Raw genomic sequence first — 20,362 nt, forward strand, 5'->3', positions numbered from 1 at the left:
GTTCAACGGTCATATATTTGAAATTAAATTATGAGTGGCATGTTCAATGGTCATGTAACCGTTGAACAGCCAACTCACTTTTATTTATTTTAAAAAATCATACAACATTTCTAATATATATATATATAATTAATGCAAAACAATTACACAAAAGAGGGTTAGCTCAGTTGGTGGCTAGCTCCCTTATGATTCCATAAGGGAAGAGGTTTGAATCCCCTTCCCTTCAAAATTAAAAATTATTTTAATTGTTACCCCGGTCCGCCAAGCCCGCCCAGCTTGAGGGCCCATGGGCCGGGCCACGGGCCTTAGATATATCAAGGGCCTGGCCCGGCCCGTTGACTACTCAACGGGCTCAGTGGCCCGGCCCGACCCGTTGGAGACCCTTAGGTATGATGTTGCTAGTGAAGAGTGCAAAGCCATTGTAAAATAAATGATTATTTGATTAAAAGGGTTATTAAAAGTCTAATTTTGGAAATATAATATTTGGTTTCATTTTAATAAAAATGTTCTTTTTTTTATTTTATAAAAATAAAAATTTCTTTTAAATATGTATATAAATACTCGTAATAGTCAATAACATTTATGTTTAGAATAAATTAATTAAATTCACATATATGTAGATTATTTAATTTCTTTTAACCAATTAATTCTACCATAAATAGTGGATCGGTTTATTTGCTTCGTTCGACACATTACCTGGGGTTAATTAATTTCATAAATATTTACGCGTTAAAAAGGAAAAAGGAAAAAATAAAATAAAATTTAGCACATGGCGTGGAATCCACGCATAAGAGGGCGCGTGGAAGGATTCTCAGAAAAATGATATTTTGCGTAGGGAATCGGAATCGGACCTGTTAGTTTCAATTTGGGGTCAGGTTCGGAGTTAGGCTTGGGGATCTGAGGTTCGGGGTTAGGTTAGGGAGGGGATTGCGTTTGTTTGGTGCGAGTCTGTGTGGGAACCAGACGAGGCTGAGAGATGACGGTTTCGGAGGACGAAGACGAAAATCTTGCTCATTTCCTGGAATCCGAGGTCCTCTCTGAGGCCTCCGATCAGGTTGCTTCTTTGGTTTCCGATAAAATTCAGTTTTCCTACCTTTTCCCGCAATCCGAACACACCGATATCTACCTTGATGTTGTGGACTTTGCAGGAAAAAGACGCGGTTGCAGAGCAGCCACAAGCAAAGAGATTGCGCGTGGATGAGGAAGGAAGCAAGAGAAGTGCCCCCAAGAGGATAGAGACTGGCATCTTCAGCAAGATCCCCCCTGAACTTTTCCATCATATCCTCAAATTCCTCTCCTCCGAGGTCTCTATTTTTCTTTCATTGTTCTCCATTTCTTAGATTCATATTCACCTTATTATTTGTGTATAGAATGACACGTATTGATGAAACTCTTCACTTAATGCATCAACTCTCGGTATTTGATCATCCATTGAAATTGTGCTCGTGAATGAAAAATATTTCCTTTTCGTTTCATTTCTACTTTCATCTTTTTAATATCAGTTTTAAATTGATTGCTGCTTGGTATATGCACAGATTTTTATCATATTATTAGTTTGTTAGTTAATACCCACTAAGAATTATTTTAAGAATTCTTATTTGATTATTTCTGGGCATAAATTGATCTCTGAATGGAAAAATATCACTGTTGTCCAACTAAACTAACAAAATTTAAGGTGGCAGAAAGAAGGGTTAACTAATTATAATTTGTGGTCTTGGTGTATGTAGATATGGGCCCTATTTCTTTTATTAGCTTTATTGATTAGCTTGGTTCTAACTTCTAATTGAGGGCAGGTGATGGTTTTTTTGCTTCTCTCCCTCTCCCTGTTGGGTGAGCCTTTTGGAGGCTGGTGTATACTTCCTGTATACTTCAGGGCGCTGTTTTGACATTTCCTTTTTTGAATATATACACTCTCTTATCAAAAGAAAAAGAAAAAAAAGGTTAACTTATATCCCTTCAACTCCCTTTATCAATTGGCTAAGTGCTTGGTAGCTATGCATTCCTTGTTGCGAAAAGAATGCAAGAAGGAACATGTGATGATTTTTACATTTGAAATTGCTTTTGCATAACATGTTTACTGACACTTGATAGAATGTGTTTACATTTTGGTTATTAGTTATTTCAGAGTCTACTGACTCAGCTTATTTTTATGTTAATGATGTTTTATGAAACCTGCAGGACCTTGTTGCATGCTCACTGGTTTGTAGATTCTTAAACTGTGCAGCATCTGATGAAAGCTTATGGCGTCGACTGTAAGTAATATAATTTTATCCTCTTTCTACTCTGTTCACATATTTTGGAGTCAAGGTGTTTAGTTCTGGATTTTCTAATCTTATTTGTGGTTTTTTTAGTTTGGTCATTCTTAATTATTCAGAAGTCTCGTCCTAGTTTTGGTATTTGTGCCAGAGTAGAATTTGGCGAGGCCTTATGAAAAGTTATTGTTTCTATATGTCTTGCTCAAGGAAGAATTGTATTTGCATAGAATTCTAGACAGGCAGAGATTTGTAGAGACATTTTAACAATTTCAATGAATAAGTTATTAGAACACTACCAATTTTGCACGCACTTAATGGTGAGACTCCCTTAATTTCTCTACTAGGTGAGAGCTCTAGAAAGCCTTGGTGAATCTCTGATCGCCTACATATCCATCATTGTACTCTGTGTTGCTGAGCACATTGATATGGATGGTCAGGAGAAAGGTTGGAAGCTATGTAGCCATGATTAAGCCTTGTGTCATAAACTTCTGTAGTTCAAGGTTTATTTGCCAAAGAGAAAATGGTGTAATAAAAAACATATGCATGTTAGAGGGAAACTTTAGAGCATTGACCACTTGCCAAAATAGTTAAAAACTATAATGGGGCTTGGTGTTGCAACATGTCTCCTTGTGGTTTATATTATATATATGTATGTATATGTATGCATATGTATGTGTATGCATGTATGTTTAAGTTTGCATGAATAAAGACAATCATATCTGTTGCTATTATCATTTCCAAAATTTTATAGGTATTGTATGCGCTGGGGTCTGTTGCAGCCTACAAAAAGTTTCGACAATGTGCTTGGAAAAAGCTGTATATCGAGGTAAGTTTAGAATTGTAAGTATTATTGTTCTTCATGTGATGATAAAAAAAAAAAAAATTGTTCTTCAGCACAATTATCCGAAAAAGTATATTGTTGAAAGTAAGGTTTTAAATTCATTTTTTATGTAGGTGGTTTTTTATTGTAGAAACTATTATGAACTTAAAAATGGGAATTTCTTTTTTCAGTCTGAATTCACTTAAAACATTCTGCACCATATGTTTTCTAGGGTATAAGATCTTTGGTTTGTCTTATTTCCTTTGATTCGTTTGATGTCTGTTGTTAAAGTTTGGTTTAGTATTAATATAGTTTTTAAGCCTTACCTTTTTCCTTCAGCGTGATGAAGAAGACATGATTGAATTTGTGAGAAATTGCCCATCTGAGTTCAAGGAGTATTATATCCAAATGCAGGTAGCAAAGAGAAGCCAAGCACCTCTTTTGTCACAGGTAAAGGATTGCCTGTAACTTTTGCCTCTTGTATGAGCTTGAGACAAATCATAATGTTTTCCTCCAAGAATTTTTTTTTCCTTGGGTTTTCTAATTTATTGTGGTAAATATGTTGAATGATGAATGTTCCAGCAGTACTTTTTTTTTTTTTTTAAACATACCTTTTTATTAGCAAAAAATATGTTTTCTTTTCTTCTTCTTTCTTGTTTTTTTTTTAATGAAACTATGTTCACAACAACTATTTTAATGCTTTGACTTCACTTTTATGTCTGTTTGAATACGCTTGTTTGTGCCTTTTAGATGAGTGTATGATATCTTGTGATTGGGCTTCAAATTGTTTGTATTTTGTGCTAGTGTGTGGCTGTATATGTGCTCAATTTTAAAAGATTAAGAATCAGATGATCTTGATATTTATTTATTTTCCCCCTGCATAGATGATTCTCTGTTTCCCATTGTGACATGACTATACTGAAATTTAAGAAGTGTTCCAAATTTTTCATTTCTAATTTGGTTCTTATATGAAGGTAAATGATGACCGGATAATTCTTGACAAGACTGTTGCTGATCAAGTGTCTAGTTGGAAAAGTAGTCGAGGTCTGACTGATAAGGTGGACATCGACCATAACTGTTCTGGAGTAACTTGTACCTACTACCAAATTGGGGATGTATTTGTTTGTGAGAAGACCGGACGTGTTCATGGTAGGAAACAGTCATAATTCTTTACCAACTAATGAGGCATATATGTTGTGTGTAAATGCACAAATGTATACATGTTTGTGCATAAAATTTGGTGCTAACTGTTCTATTCTCTTGGTTGTTTATGCAGTATGTGATGATACATGCAGAGAAGTTGTTATGGATACAGCCAATGATATTGTGGTTTGTACAATTTCTGGGCACTGTTTTGATAGATTACTGGTATCAGATGAAGAACCAGACACTGTGAGTATAAGTCACCTTCAGCCTACATTATTTTTCTGGTTGTGAATTGTAAAATCACTGACCTCATTCATATGTTTTCTGACTTCTCTTATTCACCCCATAAATAGCCTATATGTTTTGTTCTAATCCAGATTTGCTTTTGGGATTTTAATATCTTGGGCTTTCATAGTTTGGAATCACAATGTCACAGTTTTTTCCACCATCCTTCATGATTACTCTCAAAAGGGAATGTTATAGTACAGTATAGTTGCCATGGACAGGCAAATACTCGAAATTTTGAAAATGTGATTGCATGGGCTCATATTCAACCATGTAAAAATACAGTAGGAGCCAAACAAACTGCTTAAGATTGATGAAGTGAATCCTTTCCTTAATTCCTTTTTGTCTAATTGGTTTTTCTGTTTCAGAAATGTCCATATTTTTCACCCTTCTTTTGCTTGTTTTCTTTTCGTTTCAACATCATCTTTCTATATATATAAACGAAACTTCCATTATCCAATTTTTTAGTTTTTTTATTTGGAATTTTCTTGTAGTTTGCTCTTTTGGTTGATGCCATAAACAGGGTTGCTCTAGGTAAGAAATTATGTTATAAATCAAAATATGTAAGATCTTTCTGTTCCTGCTCTTCAGGAACAGCAACAAGGTGGGGTAACAGATGAAGCTGAACCATTCATGGGATCTGGCCGTTTTGGTAATCCGCCTACTCTTTTATCTCTTTCATTTGGTCCCTGATTCCTGAAACCCTTCCACATGTTTTGTTTGTGTGGGGGCAGCACGGGCGTATTTGCTAGGATACAACTGCGCTGATGAGAAGGAACTTGAAGCTGCTTTGAGGTTCTGCTGATCTATCAGAAATTGGAGTACTAAGACTGCTTAATCCAAACAGCTGTACGCAACATGTTAATAAAATTTATAAGAGTGGAGTGCAGGAAGAAGCACCTTTTTGGTTGTTGCTATGACTCTGTTGAGCTGTTTTGTTGTATAGCCTACTCTTCTTATAAATAGATGTATGTGGGTTTTCAAGGATTTATCATATATGCCAGCCAATTTACACTTTTTCAGCTGCATTGAAAAATTCAACTGCATATTATAGCTTTTGGGAATTGGGAAAGTTAAGGTGGTGTTTATTTTTTGTACTGAATAGAAAAAATCAAAATATTTAACTTTTTTTATTTAGTTAAAAGTAATTTGTTGATATCATCTAACATAACTAAATTTAATTTATTGATAATAAGTTTATTTTAATTATATTAAATGATGTCAACAGGTTAATTTTACTCGAATAAAAAAAGTTAAATATTTTGATTTTTTTTATATTTCCATTTGAACGTGTTTTCGTCTCTTCTCATTCTTTTATGTTGCAGGTGATTTGGAATTGGACCAATTCCTCGGTCCAAGTTTGAACAGCTTGCATGCTTAATTGGAAGGAATGCCGTTTTTTTTATAAGTAAACAAGTACTTTTATCTATATTTTTTACGAAAGGAAGAAGAAACATGAAAAATGAAGCAATGTAGTTGACCTTTAGGACTTACATGATTTATGATCGTAAAAGGGAATGAATTATTATTGGATTTCCAAATTATAGGAATATGGTATATTTAATTTTCTTTATATGCTGAAAACAAATAAATAAAGTATCAAGTATCAACAAAAATCAAAAGAAGAAAAAGGAAACGTGATGGGAAAAAAGATGGGCGAATATATTGGGATAAAGTTTTATACTTTTGTCTCTTAAGCTTGGGCCCCACATTCCCCGGGCCCACAGCTTTATACACGTGTCCTCACACCCCCAACCCTGCCCCTCCACCCTTGCTTATACGCGTCCGATACGCGTTTCAACGCCGATCTTCTTCTATGCTATAAATCGAACCTCAAGACTCTCTCCTCTTTTCATTCCTCTTCTTTCGATTTTTGTTGTGAAACAAACAAACAAACAAACATCGCTCGAACCACCTGGGTAAACTCTCCCTCTCCTTCCTCTCTAGCTTGATTTGATTTGATTTCATTGTATAATGGGTTTGAATTTGTTAAAATCTTTCATTTTGTTGTATTAACTCTTGCTGATCCATACATATATCCATATAATCTCATGTGATTGTTTCTATTGGAGTTTTCCTCTCCATTACTCATGATTTCCCTGGTTTGGAAAAAGATTTGGATTTGAATTGGGCGTCAGTCAACATATCATTAGATCATTCATTTTCTTCCCTCTAACATGTCTCTTAGCTTTTCTTTCTCTGTTTTGTTTTGTCCCCTGGTATATAATGATTTGGTAAAAACAAATTCTTTTCTTCAGCAACCCAAATTTGAAGTTTTCAGAAATACAAAATTTTCACGTTTGGGTACTCAACATGCATCAATCTGCTGCATATTTGGGCACAAAAAAAATATCTTCTTCTTTGAGCCCTATGTTTGCTCATGGAGGCAACGAGGGAATTGGATGTGTTATTTTCCAGGCATTTATTCTGTATTATTAAAGGTCTTCGTCTATTGGAGCGGGTTGTTTTGAGAATTGAGGCTAAGTCAGATTATACCGTACATTATTAGGATGTTTTACCATCTGAGAACCCCAAATTTACAAGGACCAATTCCAAATTAGACCTTCAATTATTGTTTGTTGCTTTATGCTTATTGTTAAGGGTTTCTTTGAGTTCATTGTCTTGAGGTGGTAGACGACTGTGATGGTGATTTCCGATCACCATTTTCAATCCCAGCTCTCATTACATTTGTCATGGTGTGTTTTTGGTCCCATTTCATGGGGATGTTTTGCATCCTGTCTTCATACCTAATGGGATGCATATGAAATTTTTATGTGGTGTTCTACTGTACACCAATGTCTTGTTTTGCTATTAATTTGTGTGAGAGCTGATGTTTTTCTCCCTGAATGATCCAATCAAAAACCTCTACATAAGTGGACATTGTGCTTCTGGACCATGTTTTGCTGGATCAACCTAGTTTAACAATACTCCAGATTTGTTTATAAACAGTGCTTGCTTTGTATCCATCCTGTTAGATATGAGTATGCTCCAACTTATTACTTGTTTATTTCTTTTGCTCTCAATGCAATAAATCGAAAATTTAAATGCAGCTCTAACTACTGTTTGGCTGGGTAACTAGACCTCCTTTATTTGGGTGAAAAGAATTTAACATTAAATAAAGAACAGCTTGTGAGCAGGACAAGTTTTGCTTCCAACAAGAGAAGCTTTGTGAGGTGTGCAAGAGACTACATTTTTTTTTATAATTCAAAATAAGACTTACTTTTTGATGTATTGAATGATAAGTTTTTTGCTAAAGGTCAAATGGGTTGGATTCATTAATAGTTTTGGGTTGGATTCATTAGCAATTTTGTGCGTATATGTGTGGAGAGGGGTTAGAGAGGTGATCATATTGTTTTCTTGACATGCATACACAGACAAATTTGTCTTTATCTAACAGGTCCTTTGTCTGTTGTTTACCTTGATTTTGCAGTAAAAAAAAAAAAAAATGGGTGGTGGAAAGGATACTCATCATGATGAGTCTGACAAAGGACTCTTTTCGCACCTGGCCCATGCTGCTGCTGGACATTCTTCTGGTCAGTACCCTCCACAGGGCTATCCACCACAAGGATACCCTCAACATGGTGGCGGCTACCCTCCACATGGTGGTGGTGGCTACCCTCCACATGGTGGTGGCGGCTACCCTCCACATGGTGGTGGCGGCTATCCTCCACAAGGCGGCTATCCTCCACAAGGCGGCTATCCTCCGCAAGGCTATCCACAGGCTGGATATCCTCCTGGTTCATACCCACCAGCTGCTTATCCTGGTCCATCAGCTCCTCATTCAGGTATGATTCTAGTAGTTGTTTTTGTGATGCTTTGTGGGAAAGCAAATGCTGTACAAATTTTACTTGCTGTCCAAGTACTTTTTTGACTGATATTCTACATTTGAGATATTATTCAATGTACATGTTTGGCATGACGCATGTAATGTACACTGTCAACCACAGGCAAATTGTTTTGAGCTGGTAGGAAGTGTATTTTTTCCTCTTAATTTCTAAGTTACCAAACATTGTGAACATTCTGAACATTCAATGAATTCCAAAATCTGATGATTTGGAGTCATGCTGGTTTCCACTAGACCTTTAGCCCTCCAATGGTCATCAGGTGATTGGATTTGTGACATTGAAAGTGCCTCTGTTGAGCAAGGAACCGTTCGTTCAATTATACTTGTGTTGATATTCTGCAACTTGTTGAATCCTTACTTATGATCTTCAGGACATGGAGGCATGGGGGCAATGCTAGCTGGGGGTGCTGCTGCTGCTGCTGCTGCTTATGGTGCCCACAACCTAGGCCATGGCAGTCACAATGTGGGCCATGGCGTCTACGGAGGAGGCCATGGTCTCTACGGAGGAGGCCATGGTCACGGAAAGTTTAAGCACCATGGTGGCAAGTTCAAGCATGGGAAGCATGGAAAGTTTGGGAAGCATGGGCAGCATGGAATGTTTGGTGGTGGGAAGTTCAAGAAATGGAAGTAATTTGTGTGTAGTTTGACTTAAGAGTTGCTGATTCTGGTTTCTATGAATAAGCCTATACATCTGTGATGACCCATATTGGCCCTGCTTTTATTAGAACATTGAATCAACTGGGCCTCTTGAGGAGGTTAGTTTGTATTATGTTTCAGTTTTCAATCCCATGAGTCAGTCAGCTTTTTAATTGCTTATATATTCTCAGTTACTTGTGCGTTCCAAACTTTGCTATTTTCCTTTCACTGATGGTTCATATGTGTTAAAACTTAAAACAAAGCCAAAATGGTGCAGTTGATCATGTTGGTGAGCCAGAGTTCATCCCTATTGCCTGTCAATCCCAAGAGGAAGCCAATGTTCCATGCCACCATCAACAAAGATTAAGGGCTTGTTGGTTAACCGTTCTCAAAAATAGTTTTTTGTTTTTTGGAAAAAGTTAAAAAAATATGTTTGATAATTAGAAAATATAATGTATTTTTTAAAAAATATTTTGAAAACTGTATTGGAAAACATTTTTCATCTTAAAAAGTAAAAAACCCAATTAGGGAAAAGAGTCATTGTAACAAAAATCATAAATGGAAGGCTTTCATATGTCGATATAAAGAGAGATTGATTGGGCTTTGATTGCTTTCCCTCATGCGTAGAATGTTTCACATGGATGCTTTTACCGAGGAGGATGCTAATACTTTATTTCTTTTCTATTTTTAGTGAGGATCCGTAGATATAAGTGAATCAAGGATGAATTTGTAAATTTGCTATTGGAAATCATTTATTTATAAATATAATACATAATTAAGTCCAAAAAATATTATTCTCTTCCACGTTCATCCTCCTATTACTCTCTTTCACACTCACCCTAAAACAATTTATAAATATATCTTTTTCTTCTTTTTTTTTTCTTCCTAATAATAAACCCTAAGAGAAAATATCTTTTAAGACTTATTTTTTAAAATAAATTTTGACAAAAAAAACTTGTGTAAAAATAGTTGAAAAATAATTTAAAAGTAAGAAATTACGAAAAAGGATAAAAACTAAAAGGTTGGACGTTGTGCAAATGTTTAAACTTGGAAACTAGACATTGAATTGGGATGAATGTGTATGTCTTCTTAAGGATAGTTTGGTTATTTTATCAAAGAATATTTTTGTCCTAAAAATTTATTATTCAAATTGATGCAAAGAGAAATGGGATAAATCGGGATATAATTTCCTTACATTTAATATATTTTAGGGTGTTGTTTGTTGAATATTATGAGGATTAATTAAAAATATTTATATAATATTTTGATAATCCTTAGGAAAATGTCAAAGTACCATAGTGTACATGTTGGTACCTGAAATTCTTCGAATGAATTTCTTCATTCCTACCACGCTCGCCTTCTATTTGCACAAAAGTTCACTTAGAAGGAGTCCGGGCAAACCACTTTGATGATCAAGTCAGTATACTTTGTTTACGCTAATGGTTGGCTTATTTTCTTACAAATGTAATTTTCATTATAGATTGACAAATATTCTTATCTACCGATTTATTCAATGTTAGAATTAGGCTTGCTATTAATGTGTGTATTTTTGTCTCCAAAGATCTACAACTCAAATTAAAGTCATAAAACAAGTACTTGACAAATAAAAATTGGAACCGGCGCAATTCATAGAATTAGAAGCCTTTGCACAATTCACTTCTAATCTTGATAAAACTAATCAGAATCAATTGGCAAGAGGGAACGTGAATTTTTCAAATAATCCCAATCATCCCCTCTTATGATAAAGGAATAGATAATGACTATTTATATCGGTACAAATGGTTATCTTGATTCATTAGAAATTGGATAGGTAGGTAAAGAAATTTCTTGTTGAGTTACGTAATTACTTAAAAAAAAATAAGTCTTAGTCCCAAGAAATCATATCTTCTACTAAAACAAAATATCAAATAGTTGCGATAAATCTATATCACCTCGTTCTAACCCTTTTCTTTTTCCAATGAAAGACACTATTAATTAAGATCCCTCATGTTGAGGCCCCGCGTCCCTGATGATCCACGTAGTTACCAAATGGATGGACGCACGATCTCAACCAATATAGATTCCTGGTTCAGCTGCTCCTGCAAAAGGCGTCCGGACAGGGTGTCCGGACACACCCTTCGATGGTTTTGTCAGTCATGGTTAGAGAGAATAATCAGTTGACCTTTTACTAAGTATTGCAAGCTTACCTTCCTCTTTGTTCGAAGGTTCATATATATAGTACCAGAAACTCTGTTTCCCTTTTTAATGGTAAGGAGATATTTTGGCTTATCATGATGCCACTAGGTGGTGGCAGAACCATCATCACCCTACAGGCGGCTGATAGAGATCGTGGGAGGCGCTGTGACTGTCAGAGATTGTGGGAAGTGACTTGCCGTCACTTCATTCCTGTCCTTTTACTCTGCAGGTGGCGGAACGTGGGTTATGGCAGACTGTTGTGATGACGTGCAAGACTTGCTTACTTCCGTCAATGATCTGGACAAACATATCCAGATAGGTTATGTCGGTTGTCCGGATGTGCTATGCCGGTCGTCCAGATGTAATGTTTGTAAGTGTCGTGTGCTTCTCTTCTTAGGAAGTCCAGATAGGAGAAGCGTGCCACGTGTACTCTTGGGGAAATCCGGATAAGATTGTGTGTCACGTGTCATCAGGGGATGTGTGTCACGTGTCATCAGGGGGGATGGGTCCCTACACCTTACAATATTTAATTTGTGGGTATGAAAGAAAATTTTAGCAATGAAAGACTCTTAATTACAAATGATTTTTTGAAAATTATTTTCCATTTCTAGAAACTACTTTTCATGTCTTGGTGTCAAAATAGGAGTAAAAATAGAATGTGTGGTATAAAAATGGAGAATCTATTTTTTTTCCAACAATGATTTTGGTATAAGCATTTCAAACTTTCACGAATGCTCTTACCATTGGAAAATATAATATTTAATATAAAGAATATTGAAAATCTTTATGGACAACTCGAGTAAATATGAGTGGTTGGCATGAGGGTAATGGGTGTGGAGGGCACACGTCACAAGGATTCTCCCCGAAATTATACGAATAAACTTGGGTCAAATTGTAGAAAAAGGGTTTTATATATTTTAAAAATATATTTATTTATTTTCTTGAATAATATTTATTTATTTATAGTTTTAATTTTAAGGGTGTGGGGTTTGGGTACAGTAAGCCCGAGAATTTTCCCCATAATATTAATGCCAATAGGCTTTACAAAAGGATCGAATAACAAATAGGAAATGGAAAAAAAGAAATAATAATAGGAAAAGAGGAAGAAACCCTAGAAAGCGTGCGCAGAACGGCACGCGCCAAACGCCTTTCTTTCTTCCTAGTTCCTGCTTTGTTTCCCTGAATTTAAGAGGGAAGTGAAGGAGAAGCCGCAGAAGAAGAAGAGAGGGAAGAGCGATGGCGGATCGATTGACCAGAATTGCCATAGTCAGTTCTGACCGCTGCAAGCCCAAGAAGTGCCGTCAGGAATGCAAAAAAAGCTGTCCAGTTGTCAAAACTGGTATTTCTTTTTCCCTTTTTTTTTCTCTTTCGATTTTTATTTGTATTTCTAAATCCATAATCAATGGATTCGTGAATTGGTCGTTATTTTTATTTATTTTTTTGTTGGCAGGTAAACTGTGTATTGAGGTAACCCCTGCATCGAAGATTGCCTTCATATCGGAGGAATTGTGCATTGGATGTGGTATCTGCGTCAAGGTTTGATTTTCTTTTTTGTCCCCCTTTTCAATTCTGTTGTTGAATGAATTTAACTGATAATTGAGTTTGTTGAGTTGAATTTGGTGTTGTAACTATTAATTTGTGTGTTTGTCCATTTGTAGAAATGCCCATTTGAAGCAATTCAGATCATCAATCTTCCAAAAGATTTGGATAAAGATACCACTCATCGTTATGGGCCAAACACTTTTAAATTGCACAGACTGCCAGTGCCCAGGCCAGGCCAAGTTCTGGGTTTGGTTGGAACTAATGGCATTGGAAAATCTACTGCCCTCAAAGTTTTGGCTGGCAAATTGAAGCCCAACTTGGGTCGATTCAATGTAATTTTTGCCCTTTTTTAATCTCTGATTTTTTCCTAATTGTTTCGTTATAATTGCTCTGATGTGTGCACTTGAGATGGAGTTGTTTTCTTTGTATTTTGCAGAACCCTCCTGATTGGCAGGAAATATTGACATATTTCCGAGGATCTGAGCTGCAGAATTATTTCACCCGAATCCTTGAAGATAATCTCAAGGTTTGCACCTTTGTTTTGAGTTTTGCTTGTGATGTGCTGTGTTGTTTCACAACTTGTACCCAGAAAGGAAAGACCTTCTAAGTTGTTCCCAATGAAATTGAATTGGGGGGAGTATCACTCCCTCAAGAGTTTTGGATTATAAAACCTCTTGACTGAAAAAGGATTAGCTTCCTCTAAATGTGCTCTTGTTTATGTTATTATTGTAAGTCCTATTGCTTTGAGAAGGTCCAAACCTGGTAAAAATAAAGTAGCTGCAAAATGGAAAATAATTATAAGCACGGGGTCAAAACAAAAGCCAACCAATAACAAAGAAAAAATATACTTGAGAAACCATTTAATGGTTTGTTTTTCTTACTGCTGTATTTGGTATCTTAAACCATCTTCTTACATTAAATTAAACAATGGTGTCCGTTATGTTCTTTTCTCTTCCTGATGATGAGATATTTTTTATAGGCAATCATCAAGCCTCAGTATGTTGATCATATTCCAAAAGCAGTCCAAGGAAATGTTGGTCAAGTGCTTGACCAAAAGGATGAGAGGGATATGAAGGAAGAACTTTGTTTTGATCTTGATCTTAATCAGGTTATTGACCGTAACGTGGGAGATTTATCGGGTGGAGAGCTCCAGAGGTTTGCTATTGCTGTTGTTGCAATACAGAATGCAGAGATATATATGTTTGATGAACCTTCAAGTTATCTTGATGTGAAACAGAGGCTTAAAGCTGCCCAAGTTGTTCGATCTCTGCTCAGGCCTAATAGGTAGATATCATTCCCCTGTCATATAAAATGTTTTTCTTACTTGTATTCAGGACTTGATAAAACTTCTGCTCATTTAAATTTTTGTGTTTCAGCTATGTAATCGTCGTGGAACATGATCTTAGCGTCCTAGATTATTTGTCAGATTTCATTTGCTGCCTTTATGGGAAGCCGGGTGCATATGGAGTTGTTACCCTTCCCTTCTCGGTTAGAGAAGGAATCAATATATTTTTAGCTGGATTTGTTCCCACAGAGAATCTACGATTCCGGGAGGAATCTCTCACTTTCAAGGTAGTAATTCTGATTTTAATTTCTTGTGTGGATTAAGTACCAAGTAGCACATATTTGACGACTTGAGCCATTTAATTTGTTGTGTTTTTCAGGTTGCTGAGACTCCACAGGAGAGTGCTGAGGAAATTGAGACATATGCACGATATAAATACCCAACCATGACAAAAACTCAGGGCAATTTCAAGCTTCGTGTGGTTGAGGGAGAATTTACAGATTCTCAGATTATTGTAATGCTGGGTGAGAATGGGACAGGGAAGACAACATTTATCCGGATGCTGGTACTCTTTATTTTCATAGTTGTTGACATTCATTGTAATAGACTGCTGTTTTTTAGTATTTTGAAAATTTCCTCTTCAATGGCATGAATTCTCTTATTGGTTAATGATGCAGGCTGGTTTACTGAAACCTGATTCTGTAGAAGACTCTGACGTGGAGATACCTGAGTTTAATGTTTCTTACAAGCCCCAGAAGATCAGCCCAAAATTTCAATCTACAGTTAGACACTTGTTGCATCAAAAGATACGTGATTCATATATGCATCCTCAGTTTGTCTCAGATGTCATGAAACCTCTTCTAATTGAGCAATTGATGGATCAAGAAGTTGTGAACCTCTCTGGTGGAGAGTTGCAACGAGTCGCACTATGTCTATGCCTTGGAAAGGTAAACTGATGCTTTAGTTTTACCTTGCCCCCTGAAATATACCTTTATTGTTTATGCTTAGTGACTTTATATTGTTTATGCTTACTGGGAACTGCTTTCAAAGCAGAAGAGAGTGACTCATGCCCCTATGAAAGTAGCTAGAAAGAAAGGGCAGAAGGAAGGGAAAGTCACTCATGGGAAGACTAGGAAATTGATTGCTTTAACTCATAATTTCTCCTCTGTGTTCCTCCTTGTTTATTTGTCATCTTCACTGTGCTGGGACTGCAATTTGTGCATTTTTTACCTATGAAGTTGTCAGGCTATGATTCACTCATCATTGGATCTTGTTTATGCTTAATATATCTTGCTTTACTTATCAAAAAAAAAAAAAAAAGAATGGATACTAATTGTTTAGGTAGTACAACATTTAGCAAACAAATTCCTTTTTTCTATTTTGATCCAACTAATCAAGAGTTACAGCATGATTTTTCTCTATTTCATTCTGCATTATTTATGGAATCTTTGAAATGGTTCAAGATTTAAACCCTTTTTTTTTGGGATAGGTTTCAAGATTTAACCCTGTTGATTATAGTAACAGTTAAGAACTTCCAATTTATTTTTTCTTTTCTTTTTGTTCCCTAGGAGGTGACTCACGAGGGGCAAGCATTATTAGAAGTATATATGGGTGGCATTTCAATGGATGGAATGGCAATGTTTTTGTTTGATGATCATGTTTGTTTGTCATTTGAAAGCCACATGCTAAATTTTCCATTGATTCTAGGTGATCCATCTCTCTGGTTATTATAGAAATCCATTTTTCTTCTTATGATACCTCCCTCTTGTTACTATCCCTCCCAAAACATCCCATTTTGAAACCTTCTTCTTCTTCTTCTTCTTATTATTATTGTGTAACTTGTCAAACTAAGAAATTGAAGGCCCATGTCATTTCATACTCTCTTTGTGTTATCCTTATCTCTCTACATCTTTCCTGGATAAAAGGTGTTGAACCTTCATTGCCTTGGGCCTTTTCACTCTATTTCTCATTCATGCCCTTAAAAATTGAACACTCAATTAAGTTTTCCCTAGGCTAATGTTATTTGAAGTTCAAAGTTTCATCATTTCATACTCCTCTTTGCGTGATCTTTATCTCTCTTCATCTTTCCTGGATAAAAGGTGTTGAACCTTCATTGCCTTGGGCCTTTACACTCTATTTCTCATTCATGCCCTTGAAAAATGAACACTCAATTAAGTTTTTCCTAGGCTAATGTTATTTGAAAGTTCAAAGTTTCATTGGGAGTTGAAGCCTTCACATGATTAGTGATTAATAAAATGGTTAAAACCAATCTCTTACTGCAAATTAGGAGCTCTTGTGAAGCTTTTAGCTCTGAACCCTTTGTTTTATGCTAGAGCTAGGAGGTGGCCAATCATCACTCCACTGTTTGGTTGCCTTGTGGTTGGGAAGAGTTTGTTTATTTTGGTGGATCTATCTCTTGGATTCCTCCTAGAGATGTTGCAATCATCATAAACATGATGGTTATAGCTTTTCAGGAGTTGAGAAGAAACTTTGGGGTGTAGTAGGGTTATGACCAGGAGCTATAAGAATTATGAACTATAGGAAGTAACATTTTGTCTGACCAACCAATGTTGCAGTTTCTTCCAAGGAGAAACCAAACCCACAGGGATTCTCCTGTTGTTCTGGAGGATTGCTTTTATTTCCTGCACCCTTTATTTCTTTTATAGTTCAATGGAATTGTTGTTTCTTATAAGTGAAAAAAATAGCATTGTTTTGCTACTGCCCACTCTTTTTTTCTGGACTCACGCATGGTAAGGATTTTTATATTTGCTTTTATTCATGTTGCTGAGTTTGCTGATGTTTCTTCATTGTCATAGGACTTTTAATGTTCACCATTTGCTGGACTGTAGGTAGGTTTTAAGAAACACTGATTAGAAGTTCTCTAATAATTACAAATGGAAGGAAAAAAGAAGGAAAAAAATATGATTATTAAAATTGCATGATTGGTTGAAAAATTGATTGGTATATTTATTAAATAAATTCTTTTGTATGTAATTTGTGGTCTTGGTCTAGGGTGGCTATAGATATGACCCCCATGTCTCTTGTTAGCTTCATTGATTGGTAAGACTCAAAGTAAGGGTAGGTGATGTTTTTTGTTTCTCTCCCTTGCCCTCTGAGGTGAGCCTTTGGGATTATGCTGTATACTTCCTTGTATACTTGGGGACGCTATGTTTGGCATATCCTCTTTCTATTTATACTATTGCTATTTACCTATTAAAAAAAAAGAAAGGGGAAATTATTTTTATTTTTATTTTTATTTTTATTTTTGTCTTTATATTGCAATATTATAAATCAACTAGGGATTCATTTTAATTAAAGTGGTGTTAGGAGTTAGTAGTTTTAGAAAATTTTTGTTAAGTGGTTAGTCTAGAGGTATTGTAGTATTTACTATTCACATTACTATAGTTATTATCATGTTGCTATAGTTAGCCCTATTTATGCTCCTTTAATGGTAAATTATGAAAGTTTTCTTGGGCTTCAACTTTAATCACAATTAAGAATCTTTCTTCTTGGGTTGTGAAACAACACATTAGGTACATTGGAAATGTCCTATAATGAGAAGCTTTCTTATTTGGTTATGTTCACTAGGCTTATTTTAGAAGTCTGTTACTGGCCTAACAAGTTTTTAGTTTTTATAAATAAGGTTCATATTATGTAAGCAAGACCACAATGTTTGAAATGAATGAGTTTCTTTTGGAGTTATTGGAAGGTTTAGAGTTGCCTAATTACACACTAGCTCAGTACTGATACACTCTCTCTTGCCTAATTTTACACAACTCTCTCTCTTTCAGTACACACACACACACACACACACCCTCTCTCTCTCTTTCTCAAACTTTTCCTTCATACTTTCATGCATGTCACCACCTCCTTCTGCAGGACATCTCTTTGTCTTTTCCAGCATAATTTGGCTACCTGAATTTTACTTCTGAAGTAATTTTCTACAATATTGCTACAGGACATGTACAATAATTATTATTTAACACAAACTGCTAAGAACAGTTAAAGATGGCTTCTAATTAATTGCCTCGTAAACTAAGTAATGACAGAGATTTTAATATTTGCCTCTTATAACTACTTCTTTCTTAAGATTTTCATATTTGCCTCTTACAACTACTTTCTTTCTTGGTTTTTGAATTAACATGGTTTGGGTTTTAGATGTCATAAAATTGAAGTTCTTTTGATCTGCTTGCAATGGAAATTTTGAATAAATGTCTCTTTGAGCACAACTATGCTATAGGAGTGGCTTCATTGCAAAGTAGTCTATGGAATTATTGTGTTTTGGAGAAACTGCTCGAATTATGTGGTCTGGATTTTTTTGTATTCCTTGTTGTCTTGTTGACTCGTTTTCTATTGGATCTCATGCAGCCTGCAGATATTTATTTGATAGATGAACCAAGTGCATATCTTGACTCAGAACAGCGTATAGTTGCATCAAAAGTCATTAAGAGGTTTATCCTCCACGCAAAGAAGACTGCATTTGTGGTTGAGCATGATTTCATAATGGCAACTTATCTTGCAGACAGAGTTATAGTGTATGAGGGGCAACCATCAGTGGATTGTACTGCCAATACTCCTCAGTCATTGTTGACTGGGATGAATCTTTTCTTATCTGTAAGTTACCATTTTTCTTCTTTGGTAAAAGAGGTTAAATGAAAGAAATACATCAATTAAACCTAAAAATGTATTGAACACTTTTAGAAAATTTCCTCTGGGCATGTGGTTTGGCAGTTCTCATGATAATGATATAGCATCTAATTAAGTCCCCTGATGATTGTAACAAGACCAAAACCTTTCATGTTTTGAAGTCATTAGAAGCATGCCCTTCTACCTGTATTCTCTCCTAATATCATATACAGGATTAGATTAACAATATTGGTGTGGATGTTATAAAACTCTGATACTGAAACTAAATACTAAAATTTCTGATAAAAAACAAAACTAAATACTATAACATTGGCTAAAGGGGTAGAAAGGCTTACATTACAAAATTAGTGTCAGGAAAACCAATGCGTAATGTATGCATCTCTGTGTCGTTAGATGTGCATCTCTGTGTGCAATGTTCTTATACTTTTATATTGGCCAATGAAGTATGAAGACTTGTGTGGGGAGGCTTGAGCCAATACAAGAGAAAGTAACAATGTGTGCCTGCATATGTGTGCTTATTTTCACCTGTGTGCCATTATGTATATTCAGTTTTCTGACCTGGCACTTTATTGCAATTTATGCAGCATCTAGATATCACATTTAGGCGGGATCCAACAAATTTCCGCCCAAGAATCAACAAATTGGAGTCAACCAAGGACAGGGAGCAAAAATCTGCTGGATCATATTATTACCTGGATGACTGACCTGATTTTTGACAGGTTTGATTCATTTGCTCATACTCAACTCATTTGTGTTGCATTCTTTTGGCACCTAGGCAATTATCTTGACCCTTTTTTTGCCTCCTTTGCTGCAGTTGCTGAATATGCAAGCTTTGAAAGGCGTCTTTGTCAGATATCAGAGCTTGAGTGAATCATTTTGATGGATTGACAAATGGAGAGTGGCCCTTTGCTTTTGGAGAAGTATTGTTTTCGGGATGGTTAAATGAGTAGTCTTACAAGTAATCTGTTAATGCCACTTCAGGATAGTTTCCCCTTCTCTTGTTTTGGTCGTGATATCAGTTGAGTGAATTTGAGGATGAATTGTGCTTTTTCTTCTCCTTCACCACATCTAGTGTGTTTCAAACTAGAGTGAGGAGAAGAACAAAAGATAATGATGTCACAGATTTGGAACCTTAGGGAAGAACCCATCTCACACTTGGCCTTTCCTTTTGGGGCAAAGGAAATCAACTATAAATTTGGGGAATTTTCTGTGGAAAATCTGTTGTGGTATAAGTTTATTTATCAAATGAAGGAACTACAATGGACAAATGTTTTTCCGATTTTAGTCCCTCTGAAATTGAAGGAATGTTTTGATGTGTGTTGAAGTCCAGGTGCCCGGTCATAAATCAAGGATGTGATGCTGTATTCTCCCTTTTCTGTTGTTGTTTCTTGACAGAGGCTTCGTTCTTTTACAGCAAATGTCCTTATGAATGTTACAGCAAGTGACTTAGAAATATGAAAAAACTGTAACCAAGAACCATGAACACCATAAACTCCTATAGAATTTGGGATTTAATTGAATATGAGGAATTATTTTACTTTTAGCTTTGAGATTGAACTGTACTCTAAGCTGGAGGCTGGTTTGTTAACCGAATCTGGATAAATTTCCTTTATGCAAAGTGGAAGGTATAGACATTTAGAACCAGCTTTGAGTAGACTTCTGGATTGAGATTCTGTTTTCATCATGATACATGATTCCCATATACATCCCTTTCACTATGATTCCTT

At 35.7% G+C, this 20,362-nt stretch overlaps 3 protein-coding genes across 4 annotated transcripts; all 3 read left to right on the plus strand.

The window, feature by feature from the left end:
* Positions 1-894: 894 nt before the first annotated feature.
* LOC117926616 (F-box protein SKIP31) lies at positions 895-5,501 on the plus strand. Its single transcript, XM_034845777.1, is given in 10 exon segments — positions 895-1,054; positions 1,149-1,304; positions 2,179-2,252; positions 3,007-3,035; positions 3,038-3,081; positions 3,415-3,525; positions 4,050-4,224; positions 4,352-4,467; positions 5,098-5,158; positions 5,241-5,501. Coding segments are annotated over 10 exon segments (915 nt in total). The 5' UTR covers positions 895-976; the 3' UTR covers positions 5,312-5,501.
* An 826-nt stretch (positions 5,502-6,327) lies between these two features.
* Positions 6,328-9,180, plus strand: LOC117933952 (glycine-rich protein A3). Of its 2 annotated transcripts, XM_034855547.1 has the most exons (4): positions 6,328-6,425; positions 7,937-8,114; positions 8,181-8,291; positions 8,722-9,180. In XM_034855547.1, exons 2-4 carry the CDS (start codon positions 7,952-7,954, stop codon positions 8,979-8,981), a joined length of 534 nt encoding a protein of 177 aa, XP_034711438.1. In that variant the 5' UTR covers positions 6,328-6,425; positions 7,937-7,951; the 3' UTR covers positions 8,982-9,180. The 2 variants fall into 2 exon arrangements, with proteins under 2 accessions (XP_034711438.1, XP_034711433.1); XM_034855542.1 differs by having other exon boundaries at positions 7,937-8,291.
* Positions 9,181-12,245: 3,065 nt separating this feature from the next.
* Positions 12,246-20,182, plus strand: LOC117929718 (ABC transporter E family member 2). The gene is made up of 11 exons (XM_034850105.1): positions 12,246-12,500; positions 12,612-12,697; positions 12,820-13,035; positions 13,140-13,229; positions 13,683-13,987; positions 14,080-14,275; positions 14,368-14,553; positions 14,666-14,935; positions 18,357-18,602; positions 19,220-19,354; positions 19,450-20,182. Exons 1-10 carry the CDS (start codon positions 12,398-12,400, stop codon positions 19,337-19,339), a joined length of 1,818 nt encoding a protein of 605 aa, XP_034705996.1. The 5' UTR covers positions 12,246-12,397; the 3' UTR covers positions 19,340-19,354; positions 19,450-20,182.
* Positions 20,183-20,362: the final 180 nt, after the last annotated feature.

Source organism: Vitis riparia, chromosome 2 (assembly GCF_004353265.1).
Source record: "Vitis riparia cultivar Riparia Gloire de Montpellier isolate 1030 chromosome 2, EGFV_Vit.rip_1.0, whole genome shotgun sequence".
Lineage (NCBI taxonomy): Eukaryota > Viridiplantae > Streptophyta > Magnoliopsida > Vitales > Vitaceae > Vitis > Vitis riparia.